Genomic DNA, 17,692 nt, shown 5'->3' on the forward strand with positions numbered 1-17,692 from the left:
TATTTTACCCGTACACGCGCGTGTGTGTGCGCGCGCTTACATATTTTTTAAAAATATATTAGTAAAGATGAATAATAATTACACCGCATCGATCAATGAAATAAGAAATTGATCAGTAATGAACAAATGAAAACAATTTAATTTTTACATACATTTTCAAATAAAAAATGATTTTATAATTTTGTATAAAAATTCATCAATCCTGTATAAAAATTAGATCCAAAAACGAATTAATTTGCCGTTTATTGTTTTAAAATTTTGTTATTTTAATATTTTTCTTAAACAATTCTTTTTTTAACGCACAGTATAAATATCAATCATTGATGCTGTAGCGACTGACGCAATAATTTCGCATATATGTAGAGAGATAGTAAACTGTACGTGGTTCTCGTTTTACGCTCAACAAATTGATATTTTTATAGAAGCATTTAAGTAATTATCGAGAATTTTGTCTCGTAATAAGAACGTCATTGATTGGATTAAAGAAAACTGTCTTCACAGTAACTTTCAAAATATGTATATTAAATAATTTAAAAATTTTTTTACATCAAAATTTACATGATTTCAAAATACATTTTATATTTGAAAATGGACGTATATATTATATGACATATGAACAAATTGCTATGTTTCATGTATGCACTGCTAATGTATTAAATAATAAAACATATATTATATAAGCTTGTACATGAGAATAGCTATTAACAGTATAATAAACGCAACACTGAAGTAAGAAAAGTAAGAGCCAGTAAGATAAACGTTTATTTCATAATTTATAGTTGTACCGGCATTATTGTCCAATGGTTTAGTATTGACATCGCTTTGGCAGTAGAATTCTACAGGGTCTGCGTTAAAATATTCGATTGTAATGGAATATATGTAACTTTGAGTTGTAAATTGTTTTACTTTTTTTTCTACTCACCAGCTTGCAATTCTACCTCTTTTTGTACTTGACTCTCTTGCACCTCAAGATCTAGAAGTTCCTGCAATGACAATAACGCCTCCTGTGGTCCTTCGCCAGGAAACAAATAATCCGATAAGGTAACTTTATTTTCCGGTAACGCTATTAATACTCTTCTCGGTGGTTCGTGCAACGTAATATTCTCTGAAAACGAATTGTAAAGTAGGCATAATATAAATATCAATTTCGTATATATGAATATGTGTATTATATATATATAAAATTTATATTAATATAAGATTGTTATAATTTTTACTTTAAATTTAAATATTTATATTCTTTATTTATGTAATTTCTTGATTTACCTTCGGGAGAACCATTTTCTTCCTCTATCAAACTATCCCAATGCATTTCCAATCTGCTTGCCAGCGATCTGACTATATCTTCCTTCACAGCCGTGTTAGCCTCTGCAACACTAGCTTTGGGATGTACAAACGTTCTACTGACCAGTTGCCCAATTAGTCGTATCGATGCATTGCACGACGTTGTTTTTACATCCATATCGCTGTTACCTTGCGACTGATAAAATAAATTTTACTTAATATTACTTTTTGTAAACTTAAGTAAATCTATTCATACTCACGCAGGGAATATACAGGCTAACTTGAAGTGAATTATTACTATCGTTTGTCTTATTTTTACACTCTTTACTGTTCTTTTTTCTTTTGCTAAATGCCTCCAACATGTCATCTGGAGATCTGACTTCTCCCTCGATAACGACGAGCGAAGAATCGATTAAATCTGCTACATTCGTCAAAATGTTCTGTAAAATTTAAGATGTTTTTAAAATGTAACATTATAAAGATAAATTGTTCGTTCGTTCAGTACCTGCAATTGTTTCTTGAGAGTTTCAGGATCCTTGTCTGCGGCAATAAGATACAATTTGTCGAAGTCCACCAGAGCTTCAAGTTGATGCCATTTGGTTGCCTTTTCTTGGAACTTCCAATCCGCTGGTTTTAACATACTGTCCTTAGCAATGTCTATTGACTTGCAAATATATCTGAAAATAAAAGATTCTAGTCAGTAAATTAATTGGGATACTATATTTAATTTCTGTTTGAAAAATCTAGCATATACTTTTGCGTAACACTGTTAAAACTCAATATAAGTTTCTCATCCTGATTATTTCCACAGAGATACTTATTATTCCACGACAAAGTTTTGTGAATTGCACCAAGAACCGACTTCAGCTTTTGTACATTGCTAGTATTGTCTAACGTATCTTCAGGTCCAACAATAAATATTCCGAGTACCCACATTCCACCAGGCAGCATTCTCGTAACCTGTAAACAAAATGCGATATGCAGTTATCTTTATAATATGCTAGGTTGCTTAAATATATAGGCAAATTTTTTAATTCAACAAATTAATTGTATTACGTGCTGCAATATTATACAACAAAGTTGCATTTTCTCATAATATAATAATAATAAGATTAAGTATTTCACAAGTCGAATTTATTTGCATTTCAAACTTTCTATGATTATTTTGCAAAAAGCAGTACTTTCAAGTAGATTCAAACCTGGACAAAATGGATTGGAACTTTCTATAAGTACCTCGAAAAACAAGAATGTTATTTCCAAATCTAGATCAAATATATTCAATTTCTTCAAGTACAAATTTCTAATAAAAAATTTATTTAAATTTCAGTCTTTTAGGATTTAAGTACTATTTGTGAAAGACTTGATTCTTTACACTAAGAATTATTTATAAATATATTTCAAATGTTCACAGATTGAATTTGAAATAGTAGTAAGAAGTAAAGTAAATCTTATTTGACAATTATTTCAGGAAGATTGTAACGTACATGTTTAGCGTGATCAGCAACCCAACTCATAGGTATATCTTTAACAGATTTGATATATGTATTCGCTGCATCTTGTTCTGCAGGTGCTGCAGAACTAATTAACGTCTCTTCCACAACATTCTTAGTGAGTGGAGGTGGTGTCTTTGCTAAGTGCACGATGTAGTCTTTTTGCCCAGCACTCTGTAATACCAAATAGAAAATAGAGTCAACTGTTTAACGGAACTTATTAATGACATGTGTCTGCAGAATTAAATTCTTAAATATCTTGTCTTTAAAAATATCAAAAAGAAAACATAAGTGTGCAATGCTATTTCCAGTTAATTTAAAGTTATTTGAAATACATTAAGCGTGTTATCTACTTGCTCTTATTGCATATGTTAAAAATGAGATCGTTAAAATGCAACCGGCACCAAGAAATTGGAGGAAAATCGGACCTGTCCTAAAATCAATCCTATTACGTAGCCATCCGGCTTCGTTAAAGACGATAAATACGTGCGAAGATGCTCCTCAGCATAAATCGTCCGTCCCATTTCTTTCACGTGCCTATCCGTTCACTGTTTTCTCTCAACGACTTGACGCAACTTGACGTTGCGGCGTTGCGGCGGCAAGCGGTAATTCGCGCGCAGCACCAGCTTTCTCTTTAATGAGTTTCAGAACGCATTCGTGACGAGCATTGTCCTACTCGTGTTCCGAAACTCATCTTTAAAAAAAATTCTTTAATCAGTATTAAAAAAAAAAAAAAACAAATTTGGATCATAGAATAGAAATTATTCTATTTAGATGAGTTGATATTTGTTTAGCTAAATTAAGTTACAGGTAGATAATAAACAATTATAAAATACTTAATTATTATAAAAACAATTTAGGTAAATAATTAATTTAATTAAAATGTTCAATTAATTAAACGAAAAATAACTAATAACAAAAAGTCAAGTAAAAGTTGCGTTAAAATTAAATTGAGTCAAAAGTTATAATAGTTCTAAAATGTATTAATTTTATTTATATTAATTTAAATTTAAGTACGTGTCACGTTTTTAAAAAATTATATATATTCAATAATACATTACGTTAAATAAAAAAACATCAATTACAACATCAATTGATCATTTATTAAGTAAATTTAATACTAAATTGTATATTTGTAATATAAATTAAATTTATATAAAATAATAAAAATAACAAAAAATGTTTTTTAATACAAAAATGTATTTTTTTCTGAAGTTCTTTAAATTCTCTTTTACGCACACAAGTCTAACTTATGGAAAAAGTAATGAGTTAATAAGAATTATATATAAATCACAAAATGACATCCAAAAAGTTAGATCCATCATTCTTCAACAAAAATAATAATAGCCGCAAGTAGCCTTAATGCAGAGTTTAATTTTCCATTGCTTGTTTTTTAATTGCAACGCGTTCGGAACAGGATCTGATTTCAGAAAAGAGATTTTTTACATAATTCATCAAAGTGCCAATTTGCCAATCTGCTTGAAATCTAAAATCATAGTTATATCAACAAATTTCCTGAAAAAATCATGATATTAATAAAAATTGGCAACTTTGCATTTCTTGATTTTTATTACACAAGTTTCTACCTTATTGTTTTAATATATACTATTATCAAAATCGCAAAGAACAAGCGTGCGTGATAATAAAAGGTATACAGTAAAGATGACAAATAAAACGTTAAGCGAAGCATCGAATTCGAGACCACACACGATTTGCCCGTAGAATCGGTAGAAGGGGCTACCAGGGGCCACTAACAAAGTGTTTGTGATACACGTGGTGGTTTCTTAGGGTGCGCGCCCCCTCCACCCGTCCTACGGGTGAGCCGCGGCTTGAATCTAACATCGCTCCGTGGTTTCATTCCGTGTGTGTAATTCGCCGCGTTGTACATAAACGTAGAAAAGACGAATTTTAAGAAGAAGGATCAGATTAAATATACATGAGTACTTGAAATACTGTTCGCTAACCGCGGACACTGCACAATAAAGGATTTTAAAAAGTAGCGGAAATCTTTTTTATAAATCAAAAGATGATGATGTATGGTATCTCTCTTCTCGTACTTGTACTAATAGATAGATCATTTTCAACAATTAATTATTGGGAGTGCGGGGTAAGTTTTATGCAATACAAAAGTTTTTAAAAAATATTATTTTATATTTACGTGTGCGCACGTATGTGTTAAATGTATACGTATTGCTGTAACAATAATAATGTAGCAGAAACAAAATTTTCTAATTTGTATGTTTCGAACGTTTTGAATCGTTAAATTTTTAAGTTATCGTTGTTTTCAACGCGATTTCGGTGAAAATGGTCTACTGATTAATAGAAGATTAATATTATTATTATTGAGTTTTTACTTAGAAAAGAACCAAGCTGGATGGTATTACTTAACGTAACATTTATAATGATCTCAGTGTAAATAAGTCGAACAAACTAGACATTGAAAACAATGCGTAGGACAAGTTAACCGAAATGTGTATATATCATATTTGTAGTTGAATAACTGTTATAAATGTTATATTAAGCCATCCAACAGAGTCGGGACTAGATTTTTGGGCCGAGGTGAAAAAAAAATTCTCCTTTTAGTAGATAATAAAAAAATTGTTTATGACATGTGAAATCAATCAATTAAGAAATAACATTAATTAGCGGTATTCAATTCTTATTGCACTTTTTTTTCTTTAGCACATGACTAAAGAATGATAATTTTTTAAATTGTGTCGTAGCAAAAATAAAAGCAATATGTACGTATATATTTTTTTATAATGCCATTACGTACAATATTTTATTTTGCATATTTTAGGAGAGGTTTAAACCAAAACACCTGACCGTTCAAAACATGCAAAATCATACCCATCCAATTGAAGATTGTCCTCCCGTCGAGGTTCCCAGTAATATAAACATTGTCACAGACAACAGCGGAGCAAGCGGTTACTTTCCTGGTATTTTAAAATTAAGTAGATAAGTTTCGGAACAATTAGATCTAATTATATCTATAATTTATATCGTTACTTTCTTTCTAAGGTGTTGTAAAGGTTGTATTTCCACCTCCTATAATACAATGTGGGTATACAGTAACTTTATTGGTCAATCCTTCGATTCAAAATAAAGATGAATGTGAAACTTATCTGTTTGATGAAACAAATAATCTTTATCAGAAAACACATACGCTAGCCAGGACAATATGTCATCTCATGGCCGAAGATGATCGAGCTATCGAGTATGAGGTAATAAAGAATACCAAACTGTTTTTATTTAATTAAAAATTAATAATGTTAAATTTGTATTTAACAAATTGTTTTTTATATTCCAGAATAACATTGTGCTTAGATATAGATATGTCTTTCCAGGATGCTATGCACTTTTGTTTCGTATGTCTGAATATACAGTTGTAACAGGCAAGCAATTTGTGAACACTAGTTATCAACAAAATGACGTTACTAAACCGCTGGTCTTCTGTAGAACAAAAAGAGGTTCTAAACACAGGTATAATGATAGTATCTTCCTACCATATATGCATATTTTGCTATATTTTATCACTTAAATACTTGAGAAAAAGAAATTTTTCTTAAGAACTGTCCACTTATTAGAGATGGCTTATTGTAAAAAGATTAAATTGCATTGTCTATGATATTTATAGACAAGAATTCCTGATAGATATAGCGCTACCATCAGACACAGGATACGATCTTAATTGGGCAGTGTATTTGATGAAGCAAGATAAAAATTCTAATTGTCACTTGCCATCGTACAAAGAACGCAATGAAACATTTGGAGTCGATTTGGTAATATTTAATTATAAAAAAACTCAATTTCTCGAGTAATTATTTTTAAATATTTGTTGTTTAGGAAGTGAGTCCTCGGAGAAACACATTTACAGATGAAAATTGCAGTGTAAAATTGGTAAATCTTATATTTTTTATTATATTAGAATGATATACATCTTATTATTTTAAATCATTGTATATGATTGAAAATTACAGAGAGAGATAATTATAACACAATATATATTATATATATTATATTATATTAAAATTATTAAAATTCATTAATTTTCAATCTTGTATACATTCAGATGTATGTAAATGATATTAAAATGTGAAAAATTTTCAAACAGGTGCGCAGGGAAAGTGATGGAGAATATGAAAGTAAGCTAGTACGATGTCACCTTCAACAAGACTCGCCACCTGGAAATTATTGTTACTTTTATTCATTGTTCGATAATCGATGTCAAACGGGTACTGTATGGAAGCCACCGTATTCTGTAGATAACGCAAATCCTAACAGATTTACGTATACATGTGAATGGGTGTCGCGTAAGTTATGAGTCATAGATGATATGTAGTATTACAAAGTAGAGTCAATACAGTAATAATAGCAGCCCTTCTAATTGGCGTACCTTATCAATTTTTCGCCATATTAAGAATAATATAGTTTAAACTTCCCATACAGCAAAATATATCTGAGATATAATACTTTTATGCTTACAATTTTAAATCAATTTTAAGAGATCTTATTATTATCAGATTTTCATAGAATTTTACAGGACATCATTATTTAATATCACAGTATTTTTTGTAAAAGGATATCCCTGGGAACACTTGCATATAATTTGATTTGTATTACAGTTGAACTTTTTATTTTATTTAAGTTTGCTTCATATTTATATTGAAATATATTTCATAATCAATAAGATAATTTATACAACATATCTTAAAATAAACTTCGGACTATTTTAAGTATAAAAATTAAAGATGAGATTAAACATAAGAATCAAATATTACATTTGAGATAAAAATTATCATGTCTTTTTAGTATCTTGAAAATATCTCAGAAACATTCTTAAGATATCTCGACAGTGTTATGCAACAGATATTCTGATATATTAGTATATATCTTCAAGATATTTCTGTGATATATTTTGCTGTGTGGATTACTAACGTAACAATTAGTTTTTACAAGTAGACCAGATTTTAGTCGTGACATAACAGCTTTGCAAATCATATTTGTAGCCTGCATGGAAAGTCATATAAATTGGCCGTCTATCTCAGAAAACACTCGGATGATGAAATTGGATGATTTGTACGGAATCTCGCAATGCAACGATGATACTTGTTTCAAATCTAGGATCAATTTCGGTATTAGTGCCATTTCGGACAATGACAGCGAGAAGAGCAGGATTATCAAACGCGACAATCCTTCATGCAATAATATCGTTCTTCTTTATACTAACAGTTCAACATTTTTTATGACATTGATGAAAGGTGTTCGCGAACAGCTAGCTAAAATATGCTCTTGTCCCGTAAGTTTCGCGTCATATAATAGCAATCCATAACATGTGTGTAACACATGTCTACAATTTCTATGATTATAATAAAATATATATAACTCTGTTGAACGCTTCGCATTTTTATTGCGCAAAATAATGCTACGTGAATGTTAATAATGTTCCTTACGATCGACATTCTTAAAGGTGCACGACTGGCATGACGAAGCTGTAAAGAACGAAGTGTCCAGGGTTGGTGTTTCTGCATGGTTTACCAAACTACTTAATAATGGTAGCCGCATCGTTTGGGCAGATACGCCGACTACGAGATCCATCATTAGATCAAACCTGGAGCAAAACAATTGGAAGAAGGTCAATAAATGTTACCAAATAGAGGATCACACCGATGAGGCATGGTTTTGTATGCTGTTCGTAATAGCGAGACGTCAGGAAAATCGAAGCAAGACAATAAACGACGAGGCGCAGCGGTATCCCAGGCATTTTGTCGCAGCGTGAGCGCCCTAATAATTATTACAATTACTTCCACTAACGAGAATATCAAATTGCATGCGTTTCAACTATATTTGTGGCACTGTAGGTTCGATGATTTGGCAATCAAGGGAGAAAAATTAAAAGTGGAAAGCACGGAAAATGCGAACGATCCATTTTTAGAACTCTCTTCTCATGGACGATATTACATCCCGCAGGATCTCGACCTGTTGGGTGCAGACTTGTAAGTATGTCGCATTCAGTACTTATAGATGTTCGACGTAAGGTAATTGCAATTGTATGTGTATATATTTTTAGGTCGGTGAAACGACGAATTTAATAAATATAAAAGACGATAGACTGGTCAGAAGACCTTTATTTTCTTATACCAAAGTCTCATGGGCGCAGCAACATCTGAAATTTATGAAAATGAAATCAACGATATGAAATAACCGTGAGTTCTTTCAAACTCACTGTATAAATTCACGATTGTTCAGCACAATGAGACTTCATTAATTCTTAATTAACACAAAATGTACGTGATATTAAAAATACAATTTTTTAAATAATTTATCAAAGATATTTATCTCAAATAGAATATGTAAGTAAAAAATAGTGTAGGACAACATATATGTAACTAGGTAATTTTCCGTCATGACAGAATTAATATTTGCAGCAAATATAAAATTACGCCGTGATTTATATTCATTGTATATCCGATTAGTTTTTCAGCGATCTTGACGTAAAGATAATTGTACTCTTTTCACATTACTTATTTATTTATAAATTAATTGAACTCTAGTTGTTATATAAAATCGCAGGGAACATATCAAGTTCAAGTTTTAATTAAACTTTATTTTATCGATATATATATAAAAAAATATTTTAATAAAGATTTTCAGAAAAAATAAAATCTTTTTTAGTACATCTTTAAATTCAAACATATAAAATATAAAATAACATTTTATTTAATAGAGTAATTATCACGCAACCAAAAATAATATTCAAATAATTATATAATTGTAAGAAATTGTTTAAATTTAATTACATACGTTCTACTACAGTCTTGATATATTTAAAAATATCAGTTTTAATTTCGTTATATAAAAATTGTTTTGCATTATTTATATCAAAAAATTAAAATGTATCGTAAATTTTTTTAAATTACTCTAAAACAAATATAATATAAATAATTATCAAATAAATTTAATATTTTATTTGTAAATGAAATTTATATAACATCAGAAAGAAATGTTTTTTATATATGGAAATATATTTTTTTCTTTACAAATTTTTCTATATAGGTAAATTTTCAGAGATAGTTTCATACTTTTGTCTTCAAATATATTAATTCAATTATCTTCTACTGGACATAGCCCAATGTGAATCCCGCATTATCCAACAGATTGCGTTCCAAACCTTATCGAAAAATGGCGTTTCAATTTCCTGCTATGCGTTTTCCCCTCGCTATCTCCTTGGCACATACTCTCCTGATAACTTCGATGATTTCTCAAGTGTTCCTCGGGAGATGTGTCGATGTGTGTTGTAACCGTCGGAATACTCTCGCATCGCAAGGTAAACACCGATTAATCATCGTGAACTTCAAACGTTTCCACGTTTATCTAGAATTTATCATTAATTACGGTGTCCCCGGAGATCTCCGATATCATCGGCTTCTTCTTGACCGACATACCACCAAAGTTTCAGTCTGTGTGTCGATCCAGAAACGGCTATCAGCATACGTACAAACGTGCGGACAGCACTCCCGATGGAACGGCGCGTAGCCGACCGTAATCGTCTGCGGGGAGCGAACCGATAACATGCACAATTATTTGATCGACGACGTCCATCGACCGTCGAATAGAACAGGCGTGATAAGAATCACGATTACGAAAGGTGACAAGTGTGACGCGAGCGCGAAGGCCAGCGGAGACGCCGGATTCGAGACGCGGCCCACCAGCGCGACGGTTGGAGGGGAGAGTGTGCCATCGACCAAGGCCACGTGCGTGTGACACACGTGCGCGGCTGTTCACGGTGTGCGTGTCCCCTCTGCCCGCTCTATGGGTGAGCCGCGTCCAGGCTCCGGAGTACATTTACTTGGTATCAATTCACGAGTCTAATGCGCCGCATTTGGTTATTATAGATAAACGTACGCCGCAATGAAGAGTTTATTTTAGAGAGAGAGAGAGAACCGGATTTTTCTAAAAAGGAAACACGTATAGCTGATATACTCGCCGCTGACCACAGCCACTCGTCGAAGTACGATAACGAGGCATGTAACGTTTCAAAAAATCGTGAAGAGTTTTGTTATAAATCAAGAGGATGATGTACAGTGTCTCTATTCTCTCACTTGTTCTGAGCGTACTGATAGTTGGAACACTTTCATTGGATCTTTACTATAATTGCGATGTAAGTTTTATATAGCGAGTGACCAAAAAGTAACACACAATCTGTATTAATTTAAATGTATATTGCATGTTTGCTCCAACGACATAACTTAAAATTAAGGTTAACTTAAAATTAAATTAAAATAAAGGTTTTCAATTGATTTGTGCAATTGAAATTATGTTGTATTGTTTTTCAATGCAAATTTATAATTAATTTTATTTACCAATTTAGAGGATTAAAACTATTGTAGCTGATGTACATAAAACATATGTAAAATTTGGTATATAATTTAAAAATAATTACTTCTTAATTGTCTATCAAAGATAATTCTGATAAGCATTCAATATGCTAAGCCAATAATACTTTTAATCCTTCATATTTTTTAATTTAATATATACATATATTTATATTTTATCATGTAGCAATTTTTTTTCATTTTTTCAGTATATATTTAAACCAAAACATCTTGACGTTAAAAACCCTAACTACGACAATCGATATCTTTTCTTTTGCCCTCCCGAAGAGTTCCCAACTCATGTGGACTTTGTTATAGATGAAGACAGTGAAGAAGATTTCCCAAGTGGTATGCCACTTAAAAATTATGTAATTACTTTTAGAGTGATTAGATCTAGTTGTACTTATAAATTATATTTTTGTTTTTTTTTTGTTTAAGGTATTGTAAATGTTGTGTTTACACCTCCTAAAATACAGTGCGAGTATACACTCACTTTATTAGTCAACCCTTTAATCAAAAGTAAAGAAGAATGTGAAAAGTACAATTTTGAAAAAACCCACAATCTTATTTCAAAAACACATACCCAAAATAGGAAGGTGTGTCATCTTATGAACACCAATAATTCTAGCAAGATAAATCTGTATGAGGTAATGAACAATACTAATCTAATATATACAAAGAAACTACATAAAATGTGGCAAAATCATGTATTGATCACTAATTACAGAATTTATATATATTAAAGAAAAATTGTTTTAAAATAACTTATAAACTTATTTTAAGATAATAAATTATAATAAAATTTGGAAACTATTGAAAATTAAATACAAGAGCCAAACTGGATGATAGTGTTTGAAGTAACGTTTATGTCAATTAGACGTGATGCCAGAAGATAGAAGTTGCACAAATTGAAAGTTAAAAATGAATGTTGAGTACAAAATGTAAAAAAATGTGACATTTTGTAGTCGATCTTTGATATGATTGTTTGATAACTTTTAATCTGTGCGACTTTTAATTATATGGAACATGACTTATATTTAAACATATGTGCATTATATTTGTAATTGGATTTGTAATTGTTACAAATGTTATATTAAGCACTATTCTAGCGCTCATGTGTTTCTTTATCTTGTATTTAATTTGTTTTAAAATAAGGAATGTTAAATTTATATTTAAAATAAATAATTTATATTTTAGGATAAGATTGAGCTCGAGTACGGATATGTCTTTCCAGGATGCTACGCACTACAGTTTCACACGAGTAATATACATAAATCTATAGTAGGCAAGAATTTTGTGAACACTACTTATCAACGAGTCGAAGTTAAGGAACCACAAGTCATTTGCAGATCAGACGAATATTCTAACGTCGAGAAAAGGTACAGAAATAAGATCTTTCCTATATTTTTTTAAAAAAATATTTGAGATAATATTTTTACCTTTTTATCATTTTTCTAAGAAATGTGTCCATTTAGAAACGATTTGATATTGTAAAAAGATTAAATAAATATTGCATGATATATATTTACAGACAAAATTTCATATTGGATGTTACACTACCACCAGATACAGGAGACAAACTTGTTATACATTTGTTTAAACCGCAAAATCAGAATATAAAACAAGGTTGTGCTTGGTCAAAAGAACCGGTAATATATGATTGGACAGTCGATTTGGTAATAATTTAATGATTAAAATGAAATTTTTTTAGCAGTTAGATTTTTAAACTTTTGCTTTTTTTACAGGGAGTTAGTACTTCGAAAAAAGCATTAACCGATAAAAACTGCGATGTAAAATTGGTAAATATTATTTTTCTTAATTATATCAGAATATATGTTTTTTTAATTTATCAAAATATTTATTTTTTACCTATATATATTTAGATGTATATGTAAATTACATTAAAATTATAAAAATTGAAATAGGTAAGGAGAGCAAAAGAAGGATATGAGAAATTTGTACGGTGTCATTTTCAACTGGAGTTACCTATTGCAAATTATTGTTTGTTTTATACATTGTTTGATGATCGATGTGAGAAAGAAACTACTATATGGAAACCACCGTATTATATCGACACAAATATTGGGAATAAAACAATTACATGTACATGGGTAAGAGGTAAGTATGAGCCAAAGATGGGCATATTATAAAGTACAGTTAGAATAATAAGTTACGTTAGGCGTTACGTTAATAAGCTGCTGATTTTCTAATTGATGATTTATTAATTTTTTCGACGTTAGAAATAATAGTTTAAATTTTGTAAATATTAATAAAAATTAATGTTTATAAATAAATTTTCTTTTTAGATGTGATATAATTTTATATTTGTAGGCTGCGTGAAAAGTTTCGAAAATTGGCCATCTGTCGTGAATGTTCAGTCAAGGATGATGAAATCAGATAAATTGTTGAGCACAAGTTCGTATCTATTGCTGCCAATTATTGCCATTATATTAATCGTGTCGGCAGTAGTGGGAATATTATGTTTCTGGTATTATTGGCGTATTCGAAATGAGGAAGTCAGCTTGTATACAAATTCGCAGCATGATGATTCTGATTGCCTTAAATCCATCGATTTCGGTATTGATGAAATCAAGAAGAAAGGAATCAGTCATGATAATTATTCATGCGACGATATTGTTCTTCTTTATACTAACAATTCAACATCTTTTATGGCACTGATGAAAGATTTTCGTCAAACACTTGCCAAGATGTGCTCTTGTTCCGTAAGTTTTGTGTCATATAACAATATATAATGTGTAAAACACAGGCATAATTTATTAATAGGTATTAATATTTTATTTATTATTACTTTGATTCACGAATTTTCGAATTTACGATCGGTATGCTATTGATTAAAAATAAACCAGTGGATTATATAATAAAGCTGATTATATACTAATTATTTTATAATCTAAATTGAATATTAATTTTACAAAACTAAATATTATATTATTATATTAAAGAAAAAAATATTGTAATATTGTTTTTTCACTTGTTGAAGTTAAATCAGTGTTAAAGCTAAATATTAATTTTATAGTAAATATTAGAAAATTATATGAAACTTAATATGAAACATATTTATTTTGTTATTTTTAAATAGATGCCTATCGTTTTAGTATTGTTTTAGTAATAAAATAATTATTTTGCTTAATGAATGTTTTATTTATAAAAAATAATATGCTAATAATATATCAATATGAATTTGAGATTCGATTACAATTAGTTCGACTTACGATCGAAGTCTCGGAACGTAATTTCGTCGTATCTAGAGGGAATATCTCTTCATTAAAGTTTTCGCATTATTTCATTGTTAAAGATGTTTGTCCTAATATTCTTAAAGGTGCACGACTGGCATGACGGAGCTGTATGGAATAAAGTAGCCAAAGTTGGTGCCGTTTTATGGTTTACCGAATTACTTAACAACGGATGTCGCTGCATTTGGATAGATACACCAGCCACGAGATCTGTTGTTATATCAAACTCGAGAAACAATGAATCGAGCGTGGATGAGCTCAGTATATGTTACAAAATACACGATTTTCGCGACATGGCATTTCGTGTTGTGCTTGAAGTGGCAAAAAGCAAAGTAAACGACGTCGCGCGACAGTATCGTAAACATTTTGTTGTAAGGTAAATATCTTAATATAATATAATAATTAATATTATTTTCACTAACGTTTGATTAATTACGTATGTTTATATTTATTTGATGGCATTGCAGGTTTGAAGAAATTGAAGAATTAAAAATAGAGAATACAATAAACGTGAACGATCCATTTTTAGATCTCTCTCCTCACGCGCGATATTACATACCGCAGCATCTCATGCAATTGTGTTCGGACTTGTAAGCATGTCACATACTGATGTACTTATTCTGTAAGGTGATTGATCCTATTACAATTGGCGTACTTTTAGGTCGGTGGTGAAAGCAGAAATTTAATAAATATAAAAAACGATATGATAGAAGATCTTCGCCATATTTTTATATAACTTTATAAATCCAGCCGCAGCAACGTCTAAAATTTATGAAGGTGGAGTCAGTAATATGGAATAACTAAATAAGTTATTTTAAATTCTCAGCGTTATATAAGCCACGACTATCCTACACAACGAGACCTCCTAGTGTTTTCCTAAAGCGCAGTTCGTGATTTTAAAAGCACAAATTTTTTATAATATGTCAAAGACACTACCTCATAGTACGTAAGAAATTGTGTAAAGCAACATATAGTTGTTTATAGGTGTCTTCCGTCATGACAGAAGAGTTAATATTTGTAACAATTCTAAATTATAGGATTATTATTCTATAATTATATTTGTTGTTTACTTTTTTTGAGCGATATTGATGTGAAGACTATCGTTGTCCGATACTTTCACGATTAATTATTTAACGTTGAATTCGATTTTGCACAATTGTTGTATATTGTTTAAGTTTTAATTAAGCTTCATACATTTATTATGTTGATATAAAGATGTATATTTGACATATAATATATATATATATTTTTTTTTAATAAAAGAACTTCGAAAAAATAAGAATCTTTGTGTCATTAATGTTTATGTTATTTTTTATTATAATGTTTATTTCATATTTCATTGTTATCATATTATATATTTATAAAAAATCAATTCATTATCTACAATTTAAGAAGGTACAAATAAGTAGGCAAAAGTGTGATCTTGGTAAAAAAATTAATTTATTACTGCTATGATTTATACTTCCTACTCTTAGCTGGATGTATCCTGTATCTCTTTGGGCGTGTTAATACAATTGGTTGCCTAATTACAGGCGAAATGTCTGTTTAAACAATTTAAATGTGTTCATATAAAGATTAATAATAAAAAGAGAACTCTGATTTCTACATTATATCAAAATATTATGAAAAACATTTAGAAATGTTTTATGCACGTGCGCGTAATATGTTTATAAAGTATTTGTACAAAGAAGAGATTTTAAAAAATTTTATTTTTAGAAAATAAATTAGTTCTATAACTTTACGTCCTGTAATGTTGAAATAGATATTTGTGCGATTAGTGCGGTGAGTTTGTTAATTGCTCGCAAGTGCAATATATGGACTCACAACTTGAAGGCGAGTACGTTCACCCGCACGAGTGGGCATTTAGGCAATAATCGATCCGCATGTGTCGCACACAATATTTTTTATTAGCTGTACATTGAAAAGCTGGTTCTTGAGTGTGAAGTAACAGATAAGAAAAGAATCACTTTTGACGCACAGGTAGTAAAAAATATTTTTAAGACAGTTTTGATAATGGGCATAGTTTGGATTGTCAATAAATTATTTTTTTAATTAAATATAATTCATTGTTAATTAAGTAAATCAAGAAAAATAATTCAAAATTGATACTTATCAACATAATTAAACATAATGTTCTTGCTAATTTAGGTATTGATAACCGTTCGAAATAATTACGAGAGCAAAGGAACATCATGGAGTAACACGCCATCTCAAATTCAAATCTCAGCTTACAGCTGCAGAAATGGGACAGTCACATTGATACGTTTTGAGCTTTACTAACATTCTTTCTGTCATCTTGAATGATTTTTGAATGCTGGGAGATCCAAGTTCGAATCTTGGCCGAAACATTATTTTTTGCAATAAATAATTTACAGTTTATCTGAGGAAGGAGGAATCTTAAATGCTTGTTAGCATCATAAATATTGAATTGCTTGTCAATTTAATTTGTGAAATTATGCATTCTAGGTTCATACATGTAGCGACTGTGTTTCAAGACCGACAAAAATGTGGCGCACAATTCATTATGAACTGGAGATAGTAAAAATCACACAAAAATTCGACACCAATCCGCTGTAGACCGATATGGGTGATATCATTTTTCTCTTTATGTTTGACATTTTCATCGGTCCTATTTAGTTATTGTTGAATTATTTTTCTTGATCTGGTCATATGATGACGTATAACACCAACTAATTAGTTAATTCAGTTGAATCATTCAAGATCGAAATACGTATGACATTATTCGATTTATGTTTCTAATGTCAATTTAATTAGACGCATTAGTGCGTATTGGTGCACATTAAAGCCGTGTTCATAAGAAAATCGAACATATAAATATGCTTAATATAAATATGTAAATATAAATAAACTAAACCGCGAAACTTTCTATACTTTATTATGTTGTTGGACAAAATATGTATTTTATTAAAGATAATTGCATTTTACTTTTACACGTAGACTAGATCAGTATACAACGATTCTAATGTTCATCAGAATGTGATAATGGAAATTATTATAATAATCTATGTATTTGAATTATACAATAAGCGCAATCAGCTTGACACATCAGCCGGTTTTTGTTTTTTTAAATCTATTATATTCTCTAATTATATGATATAAAATTGTAATATATTACAATATAATCATTATAGCTATCATACATTTATAAATTAATTGATATAAGCAGAATATATGAAGGGATAAGTAAACAGCCGAACGAGCGAAAAAATAAGATGTTTAATAAATGAAAAGTATAATTGAAATAAATTGAATGTAAACAAACACGCAT

At 30.0% G+C, this 17,692-nt stretch overlaps 3 protein-coding genes across 5 annotated transcripts; 2 read left to right on the top strand and 1 right to left on the bottom strand.

Annotated features, from left to right (window-relative positions):
- Positions 1 to 501: 501 nt before the first annotated feature.
- On the bottom strand, positions 502 to 3,375 carry LOC105829232 (protein odr-4 homolog). Of its 2 annotated transcripts, none has more exons than XM_012667931.3 (8): positions 3,203 to 3,375; positions 2,769 to 2,948; positions 2,039 to 2,244; positions 1,790 to 1,961; positions 1,545 to 1,724; positions 1,267 to 1,480; positions 923 to 1,105; positions 502 to 845 (listed from the first exon to the last, which is right to left on the bottom strand). In XM_012667931.3, exons 1-8 carry the CDS (start codon positions 3,296 to 3,298, stop codon positions 673 to 675), a joined length of 1,404 nt encoding a protein of 467 aa, XP_012523385.1. In that variant the 5' UTR covers positions 3,299 to 3,375; the 3' UTR covers positions 502 to 672. The 2 variants fall into 2 exon arrangements, with proteins under 2 accessions (XP_012523385.1, XP_036139942.1); XM_036284049.1 differs by having other exon boundaries at positions 3,132 to 3,254.
- Positions 3,376 to 4,031: 656 nt separating this feature from the next.
- On the top strand, positions 4,032 to 8,932 carry LOC105829231. The gene is made up of 11 exons (XM_036285077.1): positions 4,032 to 4,881; positions 5,575 to 5,713; positions 5,796 to 5,998; positions 6,085 to 6,257; positions 6,412 to 6,556; positions 6,621 to 6,674; positions 6,889 to 7,087; positions 7,784 to 8,073; positions 8,245 to 8,549; positions 8,636 to 8,770; positions 8,845 to 8,932. The coding sequence occupies exons 1-11, from the start codon at positions 4,801 to 4,803 to the stop codon at positions 8,864 to 8,866; spliced, it is 1,746 nt and encodes a 581-aa protein (XP_036140970.1). The 5' UTR covers positions 4,032 to 4,800; the 3' UTR covers positions 8,867 to 8,932.
- A 1,047-nt stretch (positions 8,933 to 9,979) lies between these two features.
- On the top strand, positions 9,980 to 15,682 carry LOC105829230. Of its 2 annotated transcripts, XM_012667928.3 has the most exons (13): positions 9,980 to 10,101; positions 10,228 to 10,422; positions 10,670 to 10,935; positions 11,359 to 11,497; positions 11,588 to 11,796; positions 12,347 to 12,528; positions 12,681 to 12,825; positions 12,895 to 12,948; positions 13,075 to 13,267; positions 13,481 to 13,872; positions 14,490 to 14,779; positions 14,871 to 14,993; positions 15,065 to 15,682. In XM_012667928.3, exons 3-13 carry the CDS (start codon positions 10,849 to 10,851, stop codon positions 15,087 to 15,089), a joined length of 1,839 nt encoding a protein of 612 aa, XP_012523382.2. In that variant the 5' UTR covers positions 9,980 to 10,101; positions 10,228 to 10,422; positions 10,670 to 10,848; the 3' UTR covers positions 15,090 to 15,682. The 2 variants fall into 2 exon arrangements, with proteins under 2 accessions (XP_012523382.2, XP_036140968.1); XM_036285075.1 differs by lacking the exon at positions 11,588 to 11,796 and having other exon boundaries at positions 10,054 to 10,422.
- The last annotated feature ends 2,010 nt before the right edge of the window (positions 15,683 to 17,692 follow it).

The sequence above is a fragment of the Monomorium pharaonis genome, chromosome 3 (assembly GCF_013373865.1).
Source record: "Monomorium pharaonis isolate MP-MQ-018 chromosome 3, ASM1337386v2, whole genome shotgun sequence".
Classification (NCBI taxonomy): domain Eukaryota; kingdom Metazoa; phylum Arthropoda; class Insecta; order Hymenoptera; family Formicidae; genus Monomorium; species Monomorium pharaonis.

Excerpts from the sequence above, each read along its gene's own strand:
- LOC105829232 (XM_012667931.3), bottom strand. The coding sequence starts at position 3,298 with ATGGGACGGACGATTTATGCTGAGGAGCATCTTCGCACGTATTTATCG. Across the intron at positions 2,245-2,768 it reads TTGCTGATCACGCTAAACAT|GTTACGAGAATGCTGCCTGG; the intron begins GTACGTTACAAT and ends TTTTGTTTACAG. Across the intron at positions 1,481-1,544 it reads TTAGCCTGTATATTCCCTGC|TCGCAAGGTAACAGCGATAT; the intron begins GTGAGTATGAAT and ends TTATTTTATCAG.
- LOC105829231 (XM_036285077.1), top strand. The coding sequence starts at position 4,801 with ATGATGATGTATGGTATCTCTCTTCTCGTACTTGTACTAATAGATAGA. Across the intron at positions 5,999-6,084 it reads ATCGAGCTATCGAGTATGAG|AATAACATTGTGCTTAGATA; the intron begins GTAATAAAGAAT and ends TTTATATTCCAG. Across the intron at positions 6,675-6,888 it reads AAAATTGCAGTGTAAAATTG|GTGCGCAGGGAAAGTGATGG; the intron begins GTAAATCTTATA and ends ATTTTCAAACAG.
- LOC105829230 (XM_012667928.3), top strand. The coding sequence starts at position 10,849 with ATGATGTACAGTGTCTCTATTCTCTCACTTGTTCTGAGCGTACTGATA. Across the intron at positions 11,498-11,587 it reads TGAAGAAGATTTCCCAAGTG|GTATTGTAAATGTTGTGTTT; the intron begins GTATGCCACTTA and ends TTTTTGTTTAAG. Across the intron at positions 13,268-13,480 it reads TACATGTACATGGGTAAGAG|GCTGCGTGAAAAGTTTCGAA; the intron begins GTAAGTATGAGC and ends TTATATTTGTAG.